Raw genomic sequence first — 24,344 nt, 5'->3', positions numbered from 1 at the left:
TATATTTGACTAGTTATGTCATACCTTTTCATTTTTTCATGTATTGAGTTTTATCAGCGGGGAACACTGCGCTTTGATACAAATAACTGTAAATAGGCCAATGTTAGGCAAAAGGCTATTTTTAATGCATAGTCCCTGGACAGGTGTCACCCCAAAAACAGAACATAAAATGATAAACGTATTCAAATCATTGTGGTACACAGAATAATAAATTATGAAAACTGGGTTAATAAAAAAGAACCAAAACAACTACACAAATCACACAAACTACCTGAAACGCTTCCATCAGAAAAAGAAGATGGGGGAGGTCAGTATGAATTTCAGTGTTAGCAGAGCTGAGAACAAATGAACCATTTTAACGAGTTTTGAATAAACTTTTAGCATCCAGTTTTCTTATAGTTGCTGGAATTTAGTTCCCATTTTCCTGTTGATTTATAAATCCATTTTCCAACTTAAAACTCTGAATGGAATTAAAGACTTGCCTGCTCTGATGACAAGATTCAAATCATTCAGTTTTTTAATCAAAAATATATAATAAGGTCGCCGCACATGAATTTAACAGATAATACGCATTTCTTCACGTAAGACTGTCGAAAATGTGATTATTGCACAGCTTTTGTGGGTTTAAAAAAATTATAGGATGGGGAGGATGACTGCGTTACACCATTGTAACACACAAGAGAACAAAGTTTGAGTTCCAATACCGTCTGAAAACTTCTGTCAGTCATGGCTGATTAGGAGTAGCCTGTGCATAAAGATACTTTGTTAGGTTTGGGGATAAAACATATTTCGGCTACTAAAGACACATTTTCTTGCGATAATTGTTTGGCAAAAATAGAGTATTCAAGCTAAGAGCACAGGGCCGTATCATTTGAAGCTCGAAGAATACTACTGCTTATTTTTACGGCAGAGCTACCTCTGAAGTTTCTTTCCCCGAGTCTTAAAAAAAAAAAAAAAAAAAAAAAAGTAACACAGGTCTCCAGTGGTAGCCTGATAAACCAGCCTAAATGGATTGGATGTCTAATTTAAAGAGGCAGAACATTTTGCCGTCCAGCAGTTGGCGCTGGTTTTCCAGGCTACTCCAGTGGGTCAATGAATGAAGGAGCCACATCGCCATCTGCTGTCGTAAAGGAGAACATGGCTGATTGCTTCACCGATTATTTAATGTACGGTTCTGATAATGCTTTTCCAAAATTTGGCATTCATATACAAAATATTTTTCTATACATGTCATGTAATCAAACTTCCATTCACAAATTAAGTGGTTTCTCAAATACCATTTTATTTTTTACCATCCATGTTAGAATTTATGTTATTACATACAAGTTCCATCGTACTGCTATACAAATTTAATCAAGTCAGGTATGACACTCGTCAAGTGGCCAGTACAAAAGATTCTCTGAATAATGGCCTACCTTGCTCCAGCTGTTGTAAAATCAAGTTGGAGAAAAAAAAAAAAAAAAAAAAAAAAAGGAAATACAATTACAGAGCATAAAGTCAAAATGAAGAAAAGCACAACTGTTAAGACAATTGAGAATCTGAGAAAAAAAAAACAAAAAAAAAAAACACAAGTGTTCACCTGATAAAAAACAGTTACCAGTCCTGATCTTAGTCAATCTGACAAATGTCAAACTATCTCTGCTTTCACCAACCTGGCAACTAAACAGATCTGTATATCTACATTAGCACCAATTGTTGTTCAATGGTCATCAAATCTTTCCTCCTTTAGTGGACACATGCTCAAGTTTGAGACAAGTATTGAAGTATACACAAGGAAATTATTGACATCTCTTTAGAATTTCCACATGTGCTATAGAAACTAAAAAGGAGAAGAGAAAATAAAAAAAGATAAATAAAGCACTCGCACATTTGCTTTTCAGGGCACTGACAGTGACTAATGCTTTGTTTGCCTCCCTCAGTATTAAAGGCGAAATCAAGTTATATCAGAGTCAGAAATATGTTGACAGAGAGATAAAGTTAAGACAAAAAGGAAAATCTTCTGTTCACGACAGATGCCTTTAATGCTGAACCTGTCACACTGACATAGCTCGTTGTCCCAGTGCACATACGACGATTTAATAACCATTTGTGGCATCTATTCATCGTTCAGTTCCCATATGTTGGAGGAAAAAGAAAAGGACCTAAAATACCACATTATCAATTTAAAAAAGAAAATGAATCAAGCAGCTTTACACGTTTGCTGCTCATCCTGATTGGCATTAGTGGTTTAAGTCTCAGTCAGAGAACTGACAACCAACTGCTGTCACAACAGTGATGATTTCATCATATAAAAAGATACACCTAGAAAGAATGGATACAGGTACATAAGGGAGATCTGTCAGAGTTACTACACACATTATATTTACTTGATATATTCAGACCAAAAGGCAGAAACAACACTATCGAAAGTCGACTTGTCACTACCATCCATCTATTCATTTTCTACACCCATTTAAACCAATTCGGGGTCACGGGGGGGGGGTATACCAGCTGTCGTTGGGCGAGAGGTGGTGTACAACCTTTTTTGTAATTGCCACAACATCCATTTGAATACTTTTCATTTCCAAAATGGGTCAGTGTTTACCCACAGTGCCCAGCATTTCCTGAAGTCTGAGTTCAGTCACAGCATGACGATACTGATCGTACAGCAACACTTCATCAAGTCAAACTCAGGCGTGTTTAAGCGCCAGTGTAAGAAATTAGGAACTAAGCCACTATTTACTGGGCAACATACAGCCTCAACCCTGCAGACTGAGCCCATCATATTCTGATATGATTTATCATCAAAATGTACCACTTAAAAGCTAAACAGAGGAGGTGGAGGCTTAACAGACCTAATAGAGGAGTTGAAAGTTTTCTAGCTGTCATTTTAAAAGTACACTTCTTTGTGGGCGCAAGTCTCTGCAATATTAAACATTTGGCAATACTGGCACAGCTACGTATCATGTCAGTAGGTCTTATACAGTTCTTCAGTAATAACTTGACAACTGATAAGTGTGTAATATCATGTGCTATTTGGAGAAGAAGAAGAAAAAAAAAAAAAAAAAGTGAATGAAATCTGGATGACCAAACCTGGCTTACAGAAAGGTTGTTTGCCAGAGCCTTAAAGAGCTCCAGAGCAGACTGCAGTGCTTTTTGAGCTGTGGACCATGTTCTTTTCAAAAGGCAACAAAAGAAAACAGGACACACATTCATCCACACCCATAATATGTGCAGTGTTCAACATGATAAAAAAGAAAAACAAAGTTATGGGTACGTCTAAAGTTCCCAGCTGTGAGATGTGGAGCAGACAGCACAGGAGTGCACGGGGCCAATAATAGGAAGTCAGCTCTAAAAGACATCCATTCTCCCTCCATTACTTAATTGGGAAGAAAAAAAAAAGAAAACGTTGTAACCCATGTCCATCATTCAGTCTCTCCCAAATACCAATGTTTTATTCTCTTCTTCCCTCTCCACCCTTCATTTCTGGTGCTCTACAAGTTAACCAGTTCATGTGCAACAAACTGCTTGAGTCTCTCCAGGTACTGTCCGTAAAGCTCCACATCGTTGTGTCCGGCCCCTTCCACCCAGAGGGGCTCCACGGGGCGCTGGCAGCGTTCATACAGTGCCAGGCCATGAGAGAAGTCAATTACCTCGTCCTCCGTACCATGGATCACAAGGACGGGGGAAGTCACCTTGGAAATCTTGTCAATACTTTGGAGTGAAAAGGAAAAAACAGATATTAGACTTAGTTTCTTTGAATGAACAACAAAGGAGAACAGAGCTAAACTGCTGTTTGACCACCAGAGGGAGATGTTGCATCTATTTTCTCCTCCAACTCCTTAAAGGGATAGTTCGGGATATTTGACATGGATCTGTATGGCATCACCATAACCAGTGTCGTGCATTCAAACTGACTTACCCCCGACAGTGTCCTGTGAGCCGAGTTTTTGTCCAGTGTTGGTCAAGGCGAAAGTAGTCCGGCTTGTTTGCTGGGGTCAAGAAATTAGCGCGTTTTTCTTCCCAAAACAGTACGTGTGCTAAAGAGTGATTTATTTCATCACAAAAACCGAAGCCGGCAAAAGTCACTCCTCGTTATCACTTGGGCCCTATACTGTCTCATTGTGTATCAGTGCGCACGTCATTCTGACCGCGAGCTGTGCGCACGAGTCTTTCTGTTCTTTGGCAGTGCTCAACACTTACTCTGCAGACAACTGGCCATCGGGTCCAGCTGGTCTGGGACGCCTCTTCCAGTTGATCTTGGGAACATGGAAAAAAGTTCTCAGACGCCTGCATTCAGGAGTGCAGGGAAGTCACCGTTATTTGTGATGCAGGCAGCAGCTGTCCCGCGGCCGCCGACATCCTCATCTATGGAAAGGTTTTGTATCTGGGGCATAACTAAATCCCACTCGTGGCAGCAGTGACATTCCACCTCTGTCTGCATTACTTCGCACTTCAGACAAGTGCACCAGGATTTGTCGGCCACCCTGGGTATCGCAGCTCCAGCAGTGGCTCCAGCTTCTGTTTCCATCACTTCTCTGTCCACCCTCTCTCTTTCTGCCCGATCTAAGTCCATTTGGCAAACTTCCTCCTCAGTATAAACGGGTTCATAAAGATACCCCCTTGGCTCTGAACGGAAGTCAATATGTTCCTCGTCGCTCTCGTTGTCAGACATCTTCCCGAGCAGTAAACAAAGTGAACTCGTGCGCACAGCTCGTGGTCAGAATGACGTGCGCACTGATACACAATGAGAGACAGTATAGGGCCCAAGTGATAACGAGGAGTGACTTTTGCCGGCTTCGGTTTTTGTGATGAAATAAATCACTCTTTAGCACACGTACTGTTTTGGGAAGAAAAACGCGCTAATTTCTTGACCCCAGCAAACAAGCCGGACTACTTTCGCCTTGACCAACACTGGACAAAAACTCGGCTCACAGGACACTGTCGGGGGTAAGTCAGTTTGAATGCACGACACTGGTTATGGTGATGCCATACAGATCCATGTCAAATATCCCGAACTATCCCTTTAAAAGAAAAACGCCAAATTCACATTTAAGGGGTTGTGTGTCTTTTCCTTGATGCAAATTTCAAGCAGTGCTGTGTTTTGAATGAATGTGTACTTGTACTTAAACGCTACAAGGATGGTCGTGTGCCATTCTGTGAATGTCATGCATTTGCCTTGTTTGCAAACATGCCATCTGTCTGTACGGTGCACTCACTTTGGAAAGGCGTCAAAGCAGTAGGTCTTCTTGGTGTCAGGGAAAGCCACTCTCATGCCAGAGGTGAGTGGGGAGTGGAGGACGACTGCAGCACTCTCGTAGCGAGACGCCAGGTCGACAGAGGGCACAGTGCCAATGCTCTGACCATACACGATCACGTTCTCTGGGCGGATGCCATATCTATTAGAGAGAAATAATAATGAAATGCTGTGCTTTGGTTCATAACAAACTTGATATTTAGACCACTAGTTGGAAAACGTATGCAGATAAAATTTGTACGCTTAACCGGATGTTGGCAGGCATCCAGTTAGGACTGTAGCCATTACAAAAAGCTCACCAACATATAGGATTTAAAAAAATAAATAAATAAAAATTTATTTAGAGATAAAAAAAAATCTAAGTGTTAAAACTAATTTTTCCCCCCCAAGTGCTTTTTACTCACCACTTAACTATGCTCACACAATTTACACCCTCCCCCCACACTGTTCCATAAGCAAATACACACCTACGTGCTGACATACTCCATGCTAACCTGAAATGTCATGCCACTTGACTGATACAACATAAAACAAGTCTAAGGGCTTAAATAGAGAGTAATTGGTCTTCTTTAGCCCAGATGTCTTATATGTAAGCTCCTATGATTATAATGACCTGATTGACTGAGAATTTGCAAACTGAAGCACACAAAAATGCAATGCAATCATAGTTAATCTGGATTTGCTAACATGATTTTTATTTTTTGAAGGCAGCTGAACAACGAGGATCACCACTGTTGTCTTGTGACTGAGCAAAGTGGGCAAAACAAGCAGAAAGAGAGCAAAAGAGACACTGGTACTGGACTGAGTATAAGGGATAAATTAAGAGGGGGGGGGGGGCATTCCATAGCTGATTATAACTAACGTGACCCACTCTGGCAAGCAGTCAGCTGACAACCTGGAACCAAGCTTGAGAACACTGCATCACGGTCTCTACTGCTGCATGGATGAATTATGCAAAATAAACTGACAAAACCTCTGCTCAACTCTGTAATTAAAGTTAGGAACTCTGACATTACAGGCTTAACAATACGGCCACCACCACTGCAACACCGGTAAACACAGTGATGAATACACAGATGCCAAAGGCTGGCGGCACTCTAAACTACTGTGACAAAGTATTATTATAACAACCTTTGCAAGAGAACAAACTGCAGTAATGTACATGTTGCTATAAAGGGCAAACGACCGAAGTGCAGTGAAAATGTACAGTCAGTCTGGCTTGCAGACAGTCATTAGTAGAAATACAGAAACTGTTTATCATCTATGTGTCAGCTGATCTTCACAGAGTATAAGTAGTGGTGAAAATACTGGCATGGCATTGGAAAGAATTACTGCAGACTGATGGGTGCTAAAGAAGTGTTAACACTCAGGGGTGAGCCAGCTGCAGTGTACACAGTTCATGCAATGAAGGCCTGTATCAGTTCTACAACATAATGCACTGTGGCTGCTTAAAGAAGGACACTGAAGAAGAGACCAAGACTTTTCACAACCTCAATAAAAAATGACGCTATGCAGTGTTCAACTTTTCAAAGTTGTGTTATCAGCTTTTCTTCATTTGCAAGTGAATACCATCATGTTCCTACACTGCAATTTGCTGTAAATGAATAATGCACCTTAGTACAGTGGCATTTATGGAAAGGCCGTTTGTCTGAACCCCAAAAGCCTCAAGGAGCTCAGAACTGATCAGCTTAGAAGAAAATAAATACTTTTTTTTTTTTTTTTTTTTAAATATAAACTCAATGTTTGCAGGGATGTCCTCAATTAGAAGAAATTGGCTGGATGAACGTCTGTCCTCTCCGTCGTATTTGGGGAGTAAATAAAAAGACGTTCATCTACTCATCAATAAGAGTTTGGTGAAAGTCGGCGTCCTTCGGACGCTATTTCGATCTGCATATATTCATATAGCGGCATTGGCCGATCACTCCCGTTATATGGACATACGCAGATTTAAATATCTTCCGAAGGACGCTGACTTTCACCAAACTCTTATCGGTGAGAAGATAAACATATTTTATGCCAGAAATAAGGTCCAGTTTTAAATAAAACAAACTTCTCCTTTAAAAGAGCAGAGAATATCTGAAAAGATAACTAGTAGATGAGGTCAGCCTGGGAGAGGCCATTGTGTTGGTTTAAGAAAATATATCAAATACTGACATTATACAGGTTCAAGGAAAGGAGGCCTTTTGGTAGCTGAAGTTCCTTAAACATTTCTGGATCATTATTTCAATAAACCTCATAACTGAGCCCTTTGCCATTAAGATGAACTGTTCACTTCAGAGGTGAAAGATTTGCACTTTGTTGTACAGCCTGTTTGCTTTTATAAATCCTTTTTACGTGTATAGATTTCAATTAGAACTTTATGTTTTTACAACATACTGTATGTAGTCAGTAATGTCACCATCTCAGAACACAAAAAAAAAAAAAAAGACCAATCGTATGACACCCATTGTATGACATAATGTAGAGTTTGTAATATCAATAAGGAGGGCAACCTGAAACCATTGTATACCAACTGAAATTATTACAGGGCATGGCTGTTCCCAAGTCCTCTTTGTTTACATCTTCACGCTTAACAACCAACGTCATAATCATGAGCAGAGCAGCAACCAGGAATGTCTCACTCAAGGACACACCCATTCATAAAAGTCTGGTTTATGTTGCCTGTGGGGATTCTCCACTGACTAAATACACTTCTTAGTCCCCAATTCAACACTAACTATCAAAGCGGCCTTAGCCTCACCCTCATCCCAACTATGACCCAATTCGAACTCTAAAACCAAGTCTTATCTTCAAAAAAATTAATCAATTAAAAATAATAAATCATAAATTCCTTACTCATAGGAATTCCCCACGTGTCAGTGTGGAGTCAGATTTTTCTCCACGTCAGTACTCACATGCACACAATGAATGACAAGACTCGGACTTGGACCTTTTACCCAAAACAACTGCCATCTTGTATTTTGCTCACATTTGGTGGGAAGACCATACCATCACAGAGCAGAGTCAGAGATGCACTTGTGTTCAGTCTACTTTTTACTCCATTGCAGCCTGTATTCAATAGAATTTTGTTGGCCATAGCCAGTCATGCTCCCTGGTTGAAACCCTCCCCCAAACTGTCATCAATTTAGTCTGACACAAATCCAATCCATTCTCCAAGCATTCTCCCTCATTCCCTGTTCTCACTCCCTCTCGACTGGCCACCTCTTGCTCACTAAAGATACGCTCAATACCTTAGCGGTCCTCTTAGACAAATACATAGTTTCTATATACTGAACATATGATAATCAGTTTAACAGATTAGTGTACCAACTGCAGTACAGCAGGGGGGATTCGTCACTAAAATGTTCAATGATCCGTTATGCTTAGAACCTTTTAACTCGTGTCCTTCCACTGAAAATTTGCCTTCTGTTCGTTCTTGGCAGTAAATACTGGTGTCACGTGTGGATAGGAGTCCTCTCACACATGTAAAACATAAATATAAGGAGATATGAGAGAAAACAAATAAGGAATAGATGATGCAGTGTTATTATAAAGTACTGGTTGTCCCACTCTGTACTCAGTCAGGTGAGTGATTACACTCCACCCAGATGGCATAACGTAGACTGTACAGCCTTTGTTTACAAGCTGCCGTAGATATTTCAGGTAAGAAAAGTAAACAATCTGAATGTTGGAATGACTCCTGAATGTCTGAGAAGATTGAATGCATTTTGATTTGGATCAATAAGATGAATTACCAGGAAGTGAGTTTTTTCTGTTGGTTTTTATTGGCCACAGTGTGTGAAGGAGTCAGTCTAAAAGCTCACTGCAAATCAGTTGCTAGGTTACCCCTCATTATTAGACTGGCAGGATTGGTTGCTGGCCTGCAATCGTCTCATAGGGAGAAGAAAATGATACTGTGCCATTTTGCATCAGGACACAGAGAGTTAAAGATACCCTTTTTTGACAGGAAGTTCAAGAGCTGGTCCTGAGCAAGCTTTTAACTAGCACTTAACTAGCTCGGTTTTTAGTGAGCCACATAGGCAAGGCAATTTTATTTATAGAGCACAATTCATACACAGGGCAATTCAAAGTGCTTCACAGCTACATAAAATCACAAGAAGGCAATAAAATCATTAAAAAGAAATAAAAAAATAAAAAATAATAATAATTAAAAACCCATCAAAATAATCATTAGTTAATTAAAAAGTGCAGATAAAATACTTTCAGGTGTCATATGCACAGCTAAATAGAACTGTTTTCAGCCTGGATTTAAACATTGTCAGAGTTGAGGCCTGTCTCACATCTTCTGGAAGACTGTTCCAGATTTTAGGAGCATAAAAGTGAAACACAGCCTCACCTTGTTTAGTCCTGACTCTGGGCACCAGCAGGAGACCCCTCCCTGAGGTTCTCAGAGTCCGAGTTGGTTCATATGGCTCTAACATGTCAGAGATGTACTTTGGCGCTTGCCCATGAAGAGACTTGTACACGAGCAGAGCTGTTTTAAAGTCTATTCTCTGAGCGACAGGAAGCCAGTGCAGAGACCTGAGCACTGGACTAATATGGTCGTATTTCCTGGTTCTAGTCAGGACTCGAGCAGCAGCGTTCTGGATGTACTGCAGCTGTCTTACAGCCCGTTTAGAGAGCCCAGTGAGCAGGCCGTTACAGCAGTCTAACCTGCTGGAGACAAACACATGGATCAGTCTTTCTAAGTCTGGTTTAGACACTATTCCTTTGATTCTGGAAATGTTTTTTAGATGGTAAAAAGCTGCTGATGTTACAGATTTAATGTGGCTGTTAAAGTTCAGGTCTGAGTCCAATATTACCCCGAGATTTCTAACTTGATTATTAGGTTTTAGAGAGAGAGAGTCTCAAGGTGACTGATAACACTTTCTCTTTGTTTCTGTGGGCCACAGACAATGATTTCAGTTTTGTCTGAGTTTAGCTGGAGGAAATTGTTTCGCATCCACACACTGATCTGTTTGATGCAGTGACACAATGTATCTACAGGCCCGTGTTCTCCTGCCGTCAGTGACACGTAGATCTGAGTGTCATCTGCATAGTTGTGGTAGGACACATTAAAGCTGCGTATTAGCTGGCCTAGTGGAAGCATGTACAGATTGAACAATACGGGTCCCAGGATTGACCCCTGGGGAACCCCACAGGTCATAGCCATTTGGTCTGAGATACAGTTACCAATTTCAACAAAATATTTCCTGTCCTCCAGATAGGACTTGAACCAGTTTAAAGCACGACCAGAGATTCCCACCCAGTCTTCTAACCTCTGTAATAAGGTCGCATGGTCAACTGTGTCAAAGGCAGCACTCAGGTCCAGCAGAACTAAGACTGTGACTCTACTTGCATCTGTGTTCAGGCGGATGTCATTTGTCACCTTGATCAGAGCTGTCTCAGTGCTGTGGTGGGGCCTAAAGCCTGATTGGAAAGTATCAAAGGCATTGTTAGACAGGAGAAAGTCACTAAGCTGTTGGTATACAACTTTTTCTAGGACTTTGCCTAAGAATGGCAGGTTTGATATGGGCCGGTAGTTGTTCAGTACTGTGGCATCAACATAGGTCACAATGACCTAATCTGGAAACAAAGACGTTTCTGCATGGCCATATAAAATGAAACAGGAAGTGTACTTTCATCACTTGGTCCTGAAGCAACAATCCAGAGATTAAACCTGGTGACTCACAACGAGTTCATCATCCGACACACTCCCTGCTCCAATTTAAGGAGTGCCTTATGTACTAATGTTGAACTTCAGGAGTCAGTATTGTTGTCCTTGGGTGTGCAGTTGTGCTTAAACTGTCAGCAAAATGACAGGTGGCCGCTTCTGTCACGCTACTGTAGAGGAAAGTGAAAGCAGCCAAGAGCTGTGTGTCACCCACCTGAAAAAAGATCAGGCGGCACAGAGACAAGACAAGACCCAAAATAAAGTCAGGATAGAAAGCCTGAAATAATCAAGATTTAAAAAAAAAAAAAAAAAAAAAAAAAAAAAAAAGGACAGACATGTTCAGAATGCACGTCTGATCCAACATGAGAGACTAACACGAGGGATGTGGGCAGCCAACTAATGTGAGACCATGCAGAGAGGCCCTTTGATGTAATAAACAAAATCTAGCTGATTCCTGTTCAGTAGGGTCAAAAGACTGTGTTGTACCCTCTTTCAATGACATAGGCAGTCAACTATAAAGCTGGCACAACCCTCAAACAATCAGGCACAGAGAGTTGAGTCAAAAAGACAAACTGTACAATACCAAAGACACTTTCTACATGAAGCTTTTACACCATAGTGTTTCATACACATAAGAGCCGAAGCACACAAGGCCAATAAGAGAGTATCAAAACAAAAACAATCCTAATTTTCTGTTAATACATCCCCATTGTATGATAATTACTCATTTACACATGTATAATCATTTAAGTCCAACATTTCAAATCTAGTAATTAAGCCTGACTGGCTAAAGAAAATGCTTAAATTATTATTTTTTTTTTTTTAAAAAAGGAGCCCATTTACTCTGTGCCCATTTCAGCTGAGCTGGTGGAACGAGGGTATTTGGAAAAATAAGAAGGGGAACACCAACACAAAAAGTTTTGTGTGTGGAAACAAAAACTTCATGCTTACAGTTGCAACACTGGAACTTCATCTTATGTAAGACGGCAGGGCAATCACAGAACACCAGACACGACAACTGATTATAGCATCCCAGTTACAAATTTGACATTAATGTTCGTCAAGCGTTTAAACAAAAAAATAAAAATAAATAACGTTAGCAAAATGGAAACCTAACCGGTGGTCCTTTTAAGGGCTATGTTCTTCAAGTAAAAATAGAAACCATTTCCTGTTGGCTCTGCTAAAAAAATAATAGTTTTTCCTCAGAGCCAGTCACTACCAACAGCATAGGACATAAGACAAGTAACTAGTGAGCAATAATACTCAATAATGCAACTGTCCTTTTTCCCAACGCTGTGATGTGTACATTTCAGAAAGTCCCAAAATGAACAAGGTATTCATATCTTGCAAAAGTGACATGTCTGCTTGGAACTGAGACACTCCATATCAGTAGACTCAAAAATAAATTGTCAGGGCAAGTTGGCATTTACACCCTTCCTCCGTGGTATTAAAAGCAATCTGTGTCTATTATGTAATGTACATGTTACTGCAAGGGATAGACACTTGGATAATGTCAGACCTGAACAGTGAAATATGAACACCAAGAATGTCTTTCCTGTATAATATTTCAGAAAAGAAAAGTACTGTAACATTTAAAGTGATAGTCTGGAGTAGATTCAACCTGGGGTCATTTGAACTGTGATATCCAGCCAAGTAGCCCACCCGCAGTTTTTTCGATATTGGCTGAACATCAGCTGAGTTACTGAGTTATCCCGAATAGCTTCGTACAAGGGTTAATGGAACCTGGTCCGTATCTCCAAAATTACCACACTAAAATCACATGCCATGACACCAAACTTCTACAGTAGTACAAATATGGTCTGTACTCACAAAACGATGCATTTGGAAGTTTGAAAATAGTCCAGGAGTTTATTATTATCAACACAAGCCTGATAGCTTCTCTGCTGCTAAAGCTGCGTCGACGTCACTTCCTTGATCTGGGAGCTTCAAAGTAAGATGAGGGTTGATCTACTACTGTAGACAACAAAGTATATGCTATATTCTACATGGTTTTTTATGAATTTTTATGTTGTAGAGTTGTGAATTTATTTTATCAATGGAGAAATTGAGCAGCCTTGCTTTGTTGTCTACAGTAGTAGAGCAACCCTCATCTTACTTTGAAGCTCCCAGATCAAGGAAGTGACGTCGACGCAGCTTTAGCAGCAGAGAAGCTATCAGGCTTGTGTTGATAATAATAAACTCCTGGACTATTTTCAAACTTCCAAATGCATCGTTTTGTGAGTACAGACCATATTTGTACTACTGTAGAAGTTTGGTGTCATGGCATGTGATTTTAGTGTGGGAATTTTGGAGATACGGACCAGGTTCCATTAACTCTTGTACGAAGCTATTCGGGATAACTCAGTAACTCAGCTGATGTTCAGCCAATATCGAAAAAACTGCGGGTGGGCTACTTGGCTGGATATCACGGTTCAAATGACCCCAGGTTGAATCTACTCTGGAGTATCGCTTTAACTATCATCAAACTATGTGGCGGCTACATTGCCTTTGATGTAGATGAAAATGTCCTACATCTCTTCTTCATCTTGACATACGGAACCTTTTTATCTCAGGGCTTTAGAACTAAAGGCTAAATCCCTGAATTAACTCTGCATCTCATGACCTGGTCCTAAACACTGGTATGTTCTGTACTGAGACAATACCGAGTACTGAAGCACTCAGTCATCTAACCTCATCTTTACTGAGACAGCCAGAAGTAACGCAGTCCAACACCACTGCTAACCATGGGACTACAAGCATGGGACACAGTAGGGAAGCAAGTTGTGGCTTTTTGAATACCAGCTTATTTCCTTGTTCCTGGAAGTCTCATATGATCTTGCCTCTGAAAATATAATCCAACACATGATACAGTATCTAAGACTGTATTTGATCTGCTGCCACTGACACACACAAGAGGTGTTTTTGTAAGAACTATCACAACCCTATCAGGTTCAAAATCCCCATCAGGCAAACAGTCCTTTTATCTGATCAAAGTGTAAAAGTTCAGTAGGTCCAGACAAAGGGATGCAAGGCAATCGCAGAGCTGTTATTCAGCTTATCAAAACATCAGCTATATGTCCAAATAATATCCCTCGTGAAAACCTGACTGGTTGAATTGCAAATGTTCTTTCATTAATGAGATTATCGTGCATCTCATCAGACAGTGAGGACAGAGCCTGGGCTTCGTAGTGTGCAGACAGGGGAGGCAGAAAGCATACTGTAGGTTTTTTTTAAACCAACCTAAAGTGCATGAAGAGAGCAGGCAACAGAAAATGATCTGCAGATTATGATTTCTATTATGAGAAATGAGACCCTTTCTCATAACTTTTGGTCATTTGTGTATGACGGAGGGGAATATCTTTGCTCCGAGTGAGTAATATTTAAAGCAAATGTCAGAAGTGTCATAACTGTTTAGAAGAGGGAGAATCATTATCAACAAAGATAACACAACTGGGGGGTTGGTTGTAAACACTGCAGCCATGCATGTTTAATTCTCAAGCTATAAACTTCAGAGGGGGAAATAAAAAGAAACAGTTAAAAAAAAAAAAAAACTCTGAAGCAATTGAATGAGATCGTTTTAATACTCGCATGCGCGTGGGCGAGCCCGATCACCAGAAAAGCAGGTTCTTCCTCACAACAGCAACCTATTTCTTGTATGCAGAACCTTCATAATTGATTTTCCTGTTTAACTTGCCAGCTTCCTTATGTTTAGCTCTTTATTTACAGAAGCCCAGTCATTATAGTCTTAGAAAGCGAGAGACTCACAGCACAAGGGAGTAGCTAATAAAAGAGAGTCCTCCTATTGCAGGTGACACCATCATTATCATTTATTAGCACTTCTAAATCTCCGTTAACCCCCCCTCCTTTTCTTTTTTTCTTTCTTTTAAACGACATTAAGAACAAAGGTTAACAGTGACATAAGAGAAGCCTCAACCTGCCTTAAAAAAAAATTAAAAAATGACTTTTACCTTAATTAATGCTCTCCATCTATCTATTGTTTATCATGAAACAGTGAGTCTGCAAATGCTGGGACACCTGCAGGATGAATAGTTATTTCCCTCATTGGTTCAATTCAAAAGAAATCAAGCATCACCTACTCCCACCCACAGAGCTGATTCTGTACATCCGGCTCCATCGAGTGTGTGGATGTGTGCCTTCATGCTCATACTGAAAATGCGTCCTTTTTGTATGCAGTCAATTTTCCGCTGATCTAGCCACCGTTTCCAAATATCCGAAATAGTGAAAGATAATTAAATCAGTAACAATTTTTCCTTCCTCATCCAAAGGGGTAAAAAAATAAATGAAGAGGCAGCATAACATCGATGCCGTCACAAAGCACCAAAAAAAACAAAAAAAAACAAAAAACAAAGAGGAGATGACGAGAGGGTCAAAAAGACAAAAAGCAGATGTGGGTTGGAAGGAAGTAAGTAAATAACGGGAGGTTAAATAAACAGCTGAATATAGTTTGTGTGTAGTAGAGTCTCATCTCAGGGAAGTGATGATGCTGAGTGAGGCATCCAAATCAGGATGGGAGCATGTGGAGTCATTCCTGTTTCTGCCCAACAAAATGTTTTCAGCTCTACATTTTCAAACAACCTTTACTCATTTTTAAATACTTGTTGAAGGGAAATCATTTTGGATTCAGTCTTTTTTTTTTTTTTAAATAACATTTTTTTATCTGCAACAATAATATGTATTGCATCTTATATTCCACATACATTCATCAGATTGTGTTCTTTGTATTTAAAGGACCCGTTTGTCACATCAATTTGGATATGTGCAAAATGTGGCATTTTCATTCTGAAGCCATCTTTAAAAAGGTAAGAGATACTGTACCAATCATCATGCAATGCTGGAATCGTACAGCCGGTTATTTGTACTGTGAAACCACAGAAAGACTAAAGGTTCTTGCTCATTTTATTTCTGGTCAGATTAGGCTAAATAACACTGAGTAAAACAGTCTACTCATAGCTTTCTAGGCATATAGATGTAGCAGAGCACCCACTCACACCCACAAAGTAGGCCAGCATAATATCACAGAAACTACACTCCTCATTATCACCCACAGTAACTTCTTGTCATCCCAACTAAACCATTCCTTATCACCACCTATGATTTCAATTATCATTCCTCCAGCCAGATCATTCAGTACTCTTATCTGCTGCTGCTGCTGCTTCTTCTCTCTCTCTCTCTCTCTCTCTCTCATTTACACCTCATGCCACTGAGCATTTTCTTTTTTCCCTTGTGTTTCAGTGATCCCCATTTAACTACATTTGTATCATTACAAAAACAGAAAGGTTTATTTTGTTACAATTCAAAAGGATTATTTCTCCCTTGCAATGCAAAATAGTCAAAAGCTAAAGAAAAAGTTGCCATCACTAGGACTCCTTATTGTTTACAAAGCTGAAAGCCTACTTAATGACTTGCAGTATGAAAAATAAAATAATTGTTATAGGAAAATACTAACCTAGATTTAGAATAACGGGAAAATGTATATTTTTTGCTAAGTGAGTTTATACATCTGTGCTGTGTCATTTCTCCTTACAACCCTAATTTAGGATGTTATAATGTACTGCATGGAATTTTAAAATCAATTATTTCAAGTGCTCATCCACTTGGGGAACTTTTATTTATCATCTACAAGTACACAAGGCTTCAGTGTTCATCAAACCTCATCTACATCACCATTTATGTTAGTTTCAATATCCTCATAGATGGCTTCACTATAAATCAGGTTCTGAGTGCCTGACACATGGAGGAAATATTGTAAGGCTTACGCTTTTTAGGGTCTTTGGCCTATTCTAACAACAGCATTCTAGCTTAATAAACTACTTTATCCTTCCTCCCATGTAAAGGGTTCTTTCCACTTCCTGCCCATGCATTTTCATTCCTCCTTACCGTGATCGGAGTGCCTGCCAAGCAGCATCCACATCTGCATACAGGTTCTTCTCCGAAGGTTTCCCAGAACTGGCCCCGTAACCCGAATAGTCGTAGGAGAAGACATTGCAGTTGATACGTGACCCGAGGCCAATGTAGAAGCTGCTCATCTGGCCCAAGTCCACCGCGTTCCCGTGGGAGAATAGCAGAGTGTAGCGGGCATTGGGCGAGCAGCGAACAAACATGCAGGCAATGCGGCTCCCTCTTGAGGTGCGTGTCATGAAACACTCAATGGCGTCCTTCTCGCGGGCCGAATATTGCCAGTCAGCTCGCTCGGAGAGGTGAAGGGTCCATCTGCTGCCACTGTCATCGCACATGAGGCTGTAGGTTGGCTCTGGGGGCAGGAAGGCCAGCTTCGAGGCAATCTTGCTGGGGCACGGTGGACAGCAGAACAGGCAACATAGCTCGCTGAGTGATAAGTGGTTCATCCTTAAAACACTGACAGGAAGAGAGAGAACAGGTTCAAATTAATACAAACACCACTTTAGCACATTAAATACGTGAATCGAAAGAAAATATATCTGAGCTTCCTTAAACAGACACATTTTCCCTGGTGAATAAGGAATGAAGGAAAACAACATGCCACAGAGCTCTTGAATGCTTTCCTCTCTCCTGTAAACAGCTGCCTTTGTTAAGCAGAAAAACAGGAGTTTTCTGGGAATCTGGGCTGAAGCCAGGCTGTTGTCCCTTTTTCAAAAAAGAAAAAATGCACTATCAGTTCCCCTGTCTAAAATGTATGGCTCTGTTCAAGCGGTACTCTGAAACAGATATAGCTCTGACCCTGAGGGGGTGCTTGCTCCGTGTCTGCCTCAAGGCTGCACAATCACTCAAATAGATTCCAACTAAAAAAGGCTTTTGTTTCCCACGGCACCTGTACCTTCACCTAAGGCCATCTCCTGGATATTCCAGCTGCTTTTAAATTGCACTAGCCATAACCAGAGATATCGCCAGAGCTGGTTTTGGGGACAACCTAACTGATGACTTTGTAATGCGACTCCTTTTAAGCACACATGCCTTTTGGAGAGGAAGAAATCTCATAAATGTCAGATCATGGCGATGTGCTGTGGACAGTATGTTTAGCAAAATGTGTAAGAAGTAAGACTGGACCATATCTGTTAGAGAAAGTTTGAAATGTCCCTTTTCAATGGTTAAACCTTTTAAAGCCTTGTCAAGGTTTATGGTACCACAAGTTTTCAAACCCTGCTGCGGAGTCTTGATAAGACTTTACAGTTGTTTAAAGCTTAGCATTAGTAACCGTTTCCAATTGGGGAAAAAAAAAAACTATTTCTAAAGATTACAACTCTCTTGCAGCGTACATCAGCCTCCATTAACTTCAAAGTCAGGGTGCCCTGGCCTGTCTCCCACTCCTTTCATCGTGGACTTTAAAAGTTTTGCAGATCCTTCAGCATAAAAGCATACGACTTGTAAAATTAAGAACAAGCACGTACCTTGGCAATGCCTGGCAGCCGCAGGGCTCAGCCAACCCCTTTGTTAGGACCCTACTTTCACACAAATATTCTCCTAGAGGCCCTCAGTAGATAAACAGCTGGTGTAGGACCTTTAAGAATTCTCTGTACCTTGAAATTGTCCTGGTACGGTTTTAAATTGGCTACTGTTGTTGGGCCTTCCAGATTAAAGATTACATGTAGGGCCTTAGTGTCACACAGGTGTTTAAACTCTGCTTAATTGCCTGCTGAAGCACCCATACAAACAACTGGCTTTAACGCCACTCAGACCGGATAATGACACTTCAGCATCTCGCTGATGCTGAGACATTCAATGGGAGCCCCTTAGAGCATAATTCTATACCACCGTATCCCAATAAAGACTCAATAGGCTCGCAGACATGAAGGCAGACCAGGGCCCCGCAGCGGTTCACTGTAAAATGGAGGTGGATGTAACAATGTGTTCAGCGACGTTACAATGATTCTTCAATGAGTCTTTGATGAGGTGACTTACACCGTTCATACACAGAAACTGATGTTTTTTTGTGGCTGACAAGAGTGTGTTCATTATCAAAACTAAGTAAAGAAATAATCTCCACATTACCTGGACGGATGCTGCTTTTATTTCCTTTTTTTTTTTTTTTTTTTTTTTTTAAAGAAGGTGACAGTGGTGGTCAACGTCACCGTACTCTGGTGTTGTCTTTGCACCAAACTTATCTTCTTGTCGACGCCAGGAGATTGCCACGGCTATACTTGGCCCCAGATTATCCTCGGTTGTTTCCTGTTAGTAAGAAATGTCACGTTGAGTGTGTATATCCCTTTTGGCACAGCAGCTCTGAATTACTATTAGCTTTCCGCTTCGTCCACTAGTCCAAACAACCTCCTGAACTGGCGTTTCCTTTTTTCTTCCCCTCGTCTTTCTCAGCATATGGTCCTGAATGATAACGACGCCGATTCGATCACAGCATTGAAGACAATACGGCCTTTCGGCAACATGAGTATAGGCAATAAAGGTATAAAATTATTTAAATTATTGTTAACGCGTCCTAATGGTTTTCCTCAAACACTTGGCAGTAGTATCACCCTCTTCCGAAACATCTCTGCTTTCGTTATGGTTATCACTGGGCTTGTTATCTCGGCTCCTGAGGAGGGAGAGGCGTTAGCTGACGGCTGGAAGGACCAATTGAGAGAAGTTCGATAGAAATTTATGGGCCGGCCTTCGCGACCACAGACATATAGACACCGCTGCCGCTCACTATAGGGGCGTGCCTACAGGGCGGCCATCTTGGTACAGTGCCACTCGCTCCTACAGTGCATTACGTCTATGGAGGAATGGTGTTTCTACACAGTAAAAGTGATCATAAATCACTCAGTTGTCAAGCTATTTTCACGAGGTTTGTTTGTCAAACGTCAGACCTGACAGACAGACATAGATAAAACGAAAAGAACCCAGAAAACGTGCAGGTGTATTCATGTCTATTTAAAGAACCATATAAAATATTCAAATTAATATTTCCATTTTAGCCGAGTAGCATTCAAGCAGGGGCGATTTTAGGATCTGGTCTTTAGGGGTGCCCAGCCCCCAGTGCACACAGAGGCACATTATTTCTCACCGGCGAACTAGTACATTTATCAATTTTGGAGCCGTATTAGTTTTGCTTTGAGTAGTGTTTTCCCCTACAACATTCAATTTTGACCTCTTCATTTCAAAAGGCTTGACAGGGATAACAGAGAGCCTGAGACAAATATTGAAGATAACTCAACATTTATTTTGGGAGTAAAGAGTTAAAACAAAAACAAATGCTAGAAAATAAATAAAATGGTCACTGAAATAATGCATCCTTGAGCAGAAAAATGTGTTTTTGCATAATATAATATTTTAAAAATGTGCTGAGCCAGGGGGTGCCAAGCATTCTCACGGTGGTGCCTTGGCACCACAAAAAAAACTTGCCTCGCCCCTGCATTCAAGCCTGTCTTTCAGCTCTTCATTTATGAGGTTTTTCTCCTTCAGATCCTCAGTGGAAAGATGGATGGAAATATATAGTGATGTTTATAACTCATCACTCACTGATGTAGCTGGCCCACATTCTTAATTTCATCCCTGTCCCACTGTTTGCACCCTGTATATGAGCTCAGCTGTCTAAGTCTAAGTGACAGGGACATAACACAACAGTATATGTTTTAATGTGTACTCATGTGTATTTCAGTGTCTGAAATATGAGTGGCAGAGAGCAAATGCAACACAGGTTCAGCTTCAGGGAAATGCTGAGGCAAGTCCACTGGAAGAAAACCAGCATTTTTTTAAATATCCAAGCACCCTGTATCATAGCTACATGTGTGACGTTTTTAACTAGTCAGTACGTTTGGAAATCGGTCTAAAATTATCTCTTCTCTCTCAAACCTCTTTCCTTCGTAAGTTCATGCACCGCTCCCTCTGCTTGGCCTGTACCAAGATGGCGGCGCTTTAGGCACGCCCTTCCACAGTCGATGCGGTGTCTATGTATGTCTGTGTTCGCGACACTGCAGAGTAGCAGCGTGATGTTATCAGTGACATCTAGTACGACCAATCAGAGATTACTATTCAAAGCAATGGTCCAATCAGCGTCGATTAAGGTGTTTCTCAGCGGCTATTAGGTGACGTCATCTAAAACATGTTTCATTATGCGAATGTATAAATTTTAATATAAAGACAGACTATATGCCAGTTCCTTTTTTAACAAAAAAAAAATATTCATTTTAATAGCTTTCAAGAAAGCGGCTTTGCTTTTTGACCTCAATTACGTTTCATGACGTAGCAGTACTATATCCGGGTTATTGCTCTCTCCCTCGCTATCGCTGGCATGGTTGGTGGGTTTGTAAAAACCACATAACCTCATCTAAAAAGACGAGAAAAATACGAAAAACAAGATGAGTTCTCAGAAAGGAAACGTATCTCGATGTCGGAGACAGAAGCATCAAAACACCATTGCCTTCAAAAACGATAAGTACGGAGCGAGTGTACAAGTGAAGGTGCGTGAGCCTTGAATTACCCTCATTTATCCATCGTGTTTTGCTTTAGTGAACTTAACCAAGGGAAAAAATGACTTTCAACTAGCGCTGAATAGTATATCGGTACAGAGTTCTAGATCTTGGTATGGCTGAATATTATTGTAACACTTTTTAGAGAGTATTCTTTGGAAATAACAATCGATGGAGCTTAACTACGGAACGTCATGAGGGTCATGTTGGGCATTTTTTCCAATGAAAATGTTCACATGTCCTGTACATTTATTAAGTAACTGATATGTGCACAAATTGGTAATGCAGAAGACTCTTAGGGGTCTTGTTTTTTTTTTCATTCTTGTCATTAATGTCAGTGATGACGCATTTACTTTAAAACCAGCCTTTAAGCTCTTGGTTTAACAAAGCCATGTTACTACTTTGTTTTTCTGACATTTCCACCGTGTCTCTGCTTATCCTACTTGTAGAAGGCCAACTCAAAGATCCACGATGGACTTTGTCTACATTGCAAAGGTGTTCTTGAGTGGAAAGTCAAGTACAGCAAATACAAACCACTAACACAGCCCAGAAAATGGTAAGCGCACAAGGTTACTGCAGACACAACTTTACACCTCTCCCAAGTCAAACAAGTCACAGAAGCTGTCAGATTCAGTCAATAAAACAAGTGAATCAATACAGATTTAGGTTCATCGTCAATATGTTAAAGCAACACTTTGATTTTTCATCATTTCACACTTTGGCACATAGAGACCAAATCTTGAGAGTGATCTTTTTTTTCTGCCTCTTACACCATACCAGTCAAAAGATCAGGCCCACCCACCCACTCATTCATGAACGATGAAATGATCAGATGAGTTCAGAGGACACAACAGTCAAACTTATAGTGTCTCTGCAGGTGTGCTGCAGTCTTGTATACGTCCAGCCAAGTGTTGTGATTCCAAATCTGGTGACATTCATTTATATATTTCTTTCCTTTACAGCGTCAAGTGTTCTCAAAAGACAGTGAAAGACGCATATCACATAGTCTGTAAGGCTTGTTCACTGCAGCTCGAGATCTGCTGTAAGTGTGGGAAGAAAGACGACATAGTTATTCCGTGAGTACTGAAGTCATTTTGTGTTTTGTCCTTACCTGATTTATCAACTTTTCTGCACACTATTTAGAAAGTCTATGTAATGCAGCTAATGTTATGACTTGCATAGAAATTGCACTTATTACTGTGTACAGTTATCTTTATTTAAGATGTCTGTTTTTCCTCTATGGTGAGCTAACGCAAAGAAATCCTACAGCAAGTCTGCCATCTTGTGGTTATTAAAATGTATTACAAGAGATTAGAAACATCACGTCAGCCGCCTCTTTGCTTCAGTCTGCATTACTATTGTTTTTGTTTTTGTTGTCACTTTCACACAATTTTCTTGCATTTCTTCTATTGTGATCCATTAAGTCATAGGTTTCATTTAGATTTTCATAGACTTTTAGAGAATTATGACCTCTTTCCTGTGCTGCTGTAAAGGCACAGATAAACTAAATTTACTTACTTTCCACCACTGTGTAGGATAAACTCACACTTGGACAACAAAGAGGAAGAAGAGGATGAAGGGACAGAAAAAGTACGCAGACGAGGGAAGAAAGACACGAATGATTTGGACAGTGATGATGATTTTGACTTTGCTGACCTAGAGGATGAGGAAGATGAAGACTCTGACTGTGACCCAGGACCAAAAAAAGCACAGAATAAATCTGCCGCACCCCCAGATGTATCTGTACTTAATGTTAAAGATTAAAGTTTGTTTTTTTTCCTTTGCTTAAGTTCCAAGCATGTTTTGTAGTCGGAGCATGAAGTTTGTGACATAACTCTCAAATGAACAAAGATCGATAGATAGATAGATAGATACTTTATTGATCCCGAAGGAAATTCAAGCATCCAGTAGCAAGACATAATAAAGCAATAAAAATGTTCATACAATTATAAACACTTTAAAAACAATATAAGAATTTAAAAACAATTTTTTTTAAAAAAGTAAAAAAAATATAGATAAATAAATAAAATATATACATATAAAATGCAAATAAACCATGTTTGTGGTTTCATGCTGTGTCACGGTAGTTTAGGGGATTTTATATTTATCCTGAGTTTACTGGTATCCTCATGGAAGTTCTAAAGCTGAGGTTTAGACAGTGAACAATATAATCGGTTCAGATGAGCAGCTTCTGCATTTGTACATGACGAAATTTTCAAATATTTTGTGTGTTGGAAATGTTCCAGATTATAACTTATTTGGGACTCCATCTAGACTTTCATCAACACCTTTAGAGCAAAGATGAGTAAAAGAAAATATGCAAATTTGGTGGTACAGGGTGTTCTTTTTGTATGGAGTTTGCATGTTCTTCCTGTTCTGTGGCTTGCGCCTTTGCTCCAGTGATGTGCATATTCGGTGAATTGACTTTAGGAGAGAGTGTGAAAGCTTGTTTGTCTCTGTGATGGACTGGCGGCCTATTCATAGTGTGCCTTGCCTCTCACCTGACGGCAGCTGGGATAGGCTCTGGCCCCCCAGCATCTTGAATTGGATAATGTGTGTGTGTATAGAAAATGGATGGATGGAAAATACTGAAGTTCTTTTCGCCAAAAGTTGTAAAGTTTCATAAGTGAGCAAAGTGTTTGGTTAGAAGCATGGTTCCTTGTGCCTGATCTCCTAACTTTTCTTAGGGTTTTAACGGAGGAAAATCTACAACTGCTGCAGTCTCACAACTTTTAAAACAACGATCAGTTCTTTTTTTTTTGTCCACACCGTTTGTCACTTACACAAATATGGTGTTCTTAACACGTCTTCAGTACTGTGCAGTTACTAGGCAATATAATCACAAATCTTTTTTAAGAAGCATAAGTTCTTATTTTTCTTACACTTCCCGTCAAAGCCTGATCTTGTGCTGTGTGGAAGTAATGCCTTTTGTACATGCTGGGGTCATCAAAAATAAATGCATGAAGTCATTCATCATGTGGGCTTGATAAATGAAAAGAATGTCTCAACTTTTCCAACTATATATCCTCATTAGGACGTGTCATTGTGTCAAATG

At 40.2% G+C, this 24,344-nt stretch overlaps 2 protein-coding genes across 3 annotated transcripts; one reads left to right on the top strand and one right to left on the bottom strand.

Annotated features, from left to right (window-relative positions):
• Positions 1-1,262: 1,262 nt before the first annotated feature.
• On the bottom strand, positions 1,263-19,431 carry abhd17b (abhydrolase domain containing 17B, depalmitoylase). Of its 2 annotated transcripts, XM_075468694.1 has the most exons (5): positions 19,152-19,431; positions 18,876-19,052; positions 16,788-17,264; positions 5,199-5,378; positions 1,263-3,693 (listed from the first exon to the last, which is right to left on the bottom strand). In XM_075468694.1, the coding sequence occupies exons 3-5, from the start codon at positions 17,252-17,254 to the stop codon at positions 3,474-3,476; spliced, it is 867 nt and encodes a 288-aa protein (XP_075324809.1). In that variant the 5' UTR covers positions 17,255-17,264; positions 18,876-19,052; positions 19,152-19,431; the 3' UTR covers positions 1,263-3,473. The 2 variants fall into 2 exon arrangements, with proteins under 2 accessions (XP_075324809.1, XP_075324808.1); XM_075468693.1 differs by having other exon boundaries at positions 18,876-19,431.
• Positions 19,432-21,080: 1,649 nt separating this feature from the next.
• c6h9orf85 (chromosome 6 C9orf85 homolog) lies at positions 21,081-23,078 on the top strand. The gene is made up of 4 exons (XM_075469131.1): positions 21,081-21,280; positions 21,739-21,845; positions 22,252-22,365; positions 22,825-23,078. The coding sequence occupies exons 1-4, from the start codon at positions 21,179-21,181 to the stop codon at positions 23,051-23,053; spliced, it is 552 nt and encodes a 183-aa protein (XP_075325246.1). The 5' UTR covers positions 21,081-21,178; the 3' UTR covers positions 23,054-23,078.
• Positions 23,079-24,344: the final 1,266 nt, after the last annotated feature.

Source organism: Odontesthes bonariensis, chromosome 6, assembly GCF_027942865.1.
Source record: "Odontesthes bonariensis isolate fOdoBon6 chromosome 6, fOdoBon6.hap1, whole genome shotgun sequence".
NCBI lineage: Eukaryota > Metazoa > Chordata > Actinopteri > Atheriniformes > Atherinopsidae > Odontesthes > Odontesthes bonariensis.
The sequence above is the reverse complement of the archived record's forward strand: the minus strand, read 5'-3'. Positions and strand labels throughout refer to the sequence as shown.

Excerpts from the sequence above, each read along its gene's own strand:
- c6h9orf85 (XM_075469131.1), top strand. The coding sequence starts at position 21,179 with ATGAGTTCTCAGAAAGGAAACGTATCTCGATGTCGGAGACAGAAGCAT. Across the intron at positions 21,281-21,738 it reads GAGCGAGTGTACAAGTGAAG|AAGGCCAACTCAAAGATCCA; the intron begins GTGCGTGAGCCT and ends TCCTACTTGTAG. Across the intron at positions 22,366-22,824 it reads AAAGACGACATAGTTATTCC|GATAAACTCACACTTGGACA; the intron begins GTGAGTACTGAA and ends ACCACTGTGTAG.
- abhd17b (XM_075468693.1), bottom strand. The coding sequence starts at position 17,254 with ATGAACCACTTATCACTCAGCGAGCTATGTTGCCTGTTCTGCTGTCCA. Across the intron at positions 5,379-16,787 it reads TGGCAGGCACTCCGATCACG|ATATGGCATCCGCCCAGAGA; the intron begins GTAAGGAGGAAT and ends TCTCTCTAATAG. Across the intron at positions 3,694-5,198 it reads TGCTTTGACGCCTTTCCAAA|TATTGACAAGATTTCCAAGG; the intron begins GTGAGTGCACCG and ends TTCACTCCAAAG.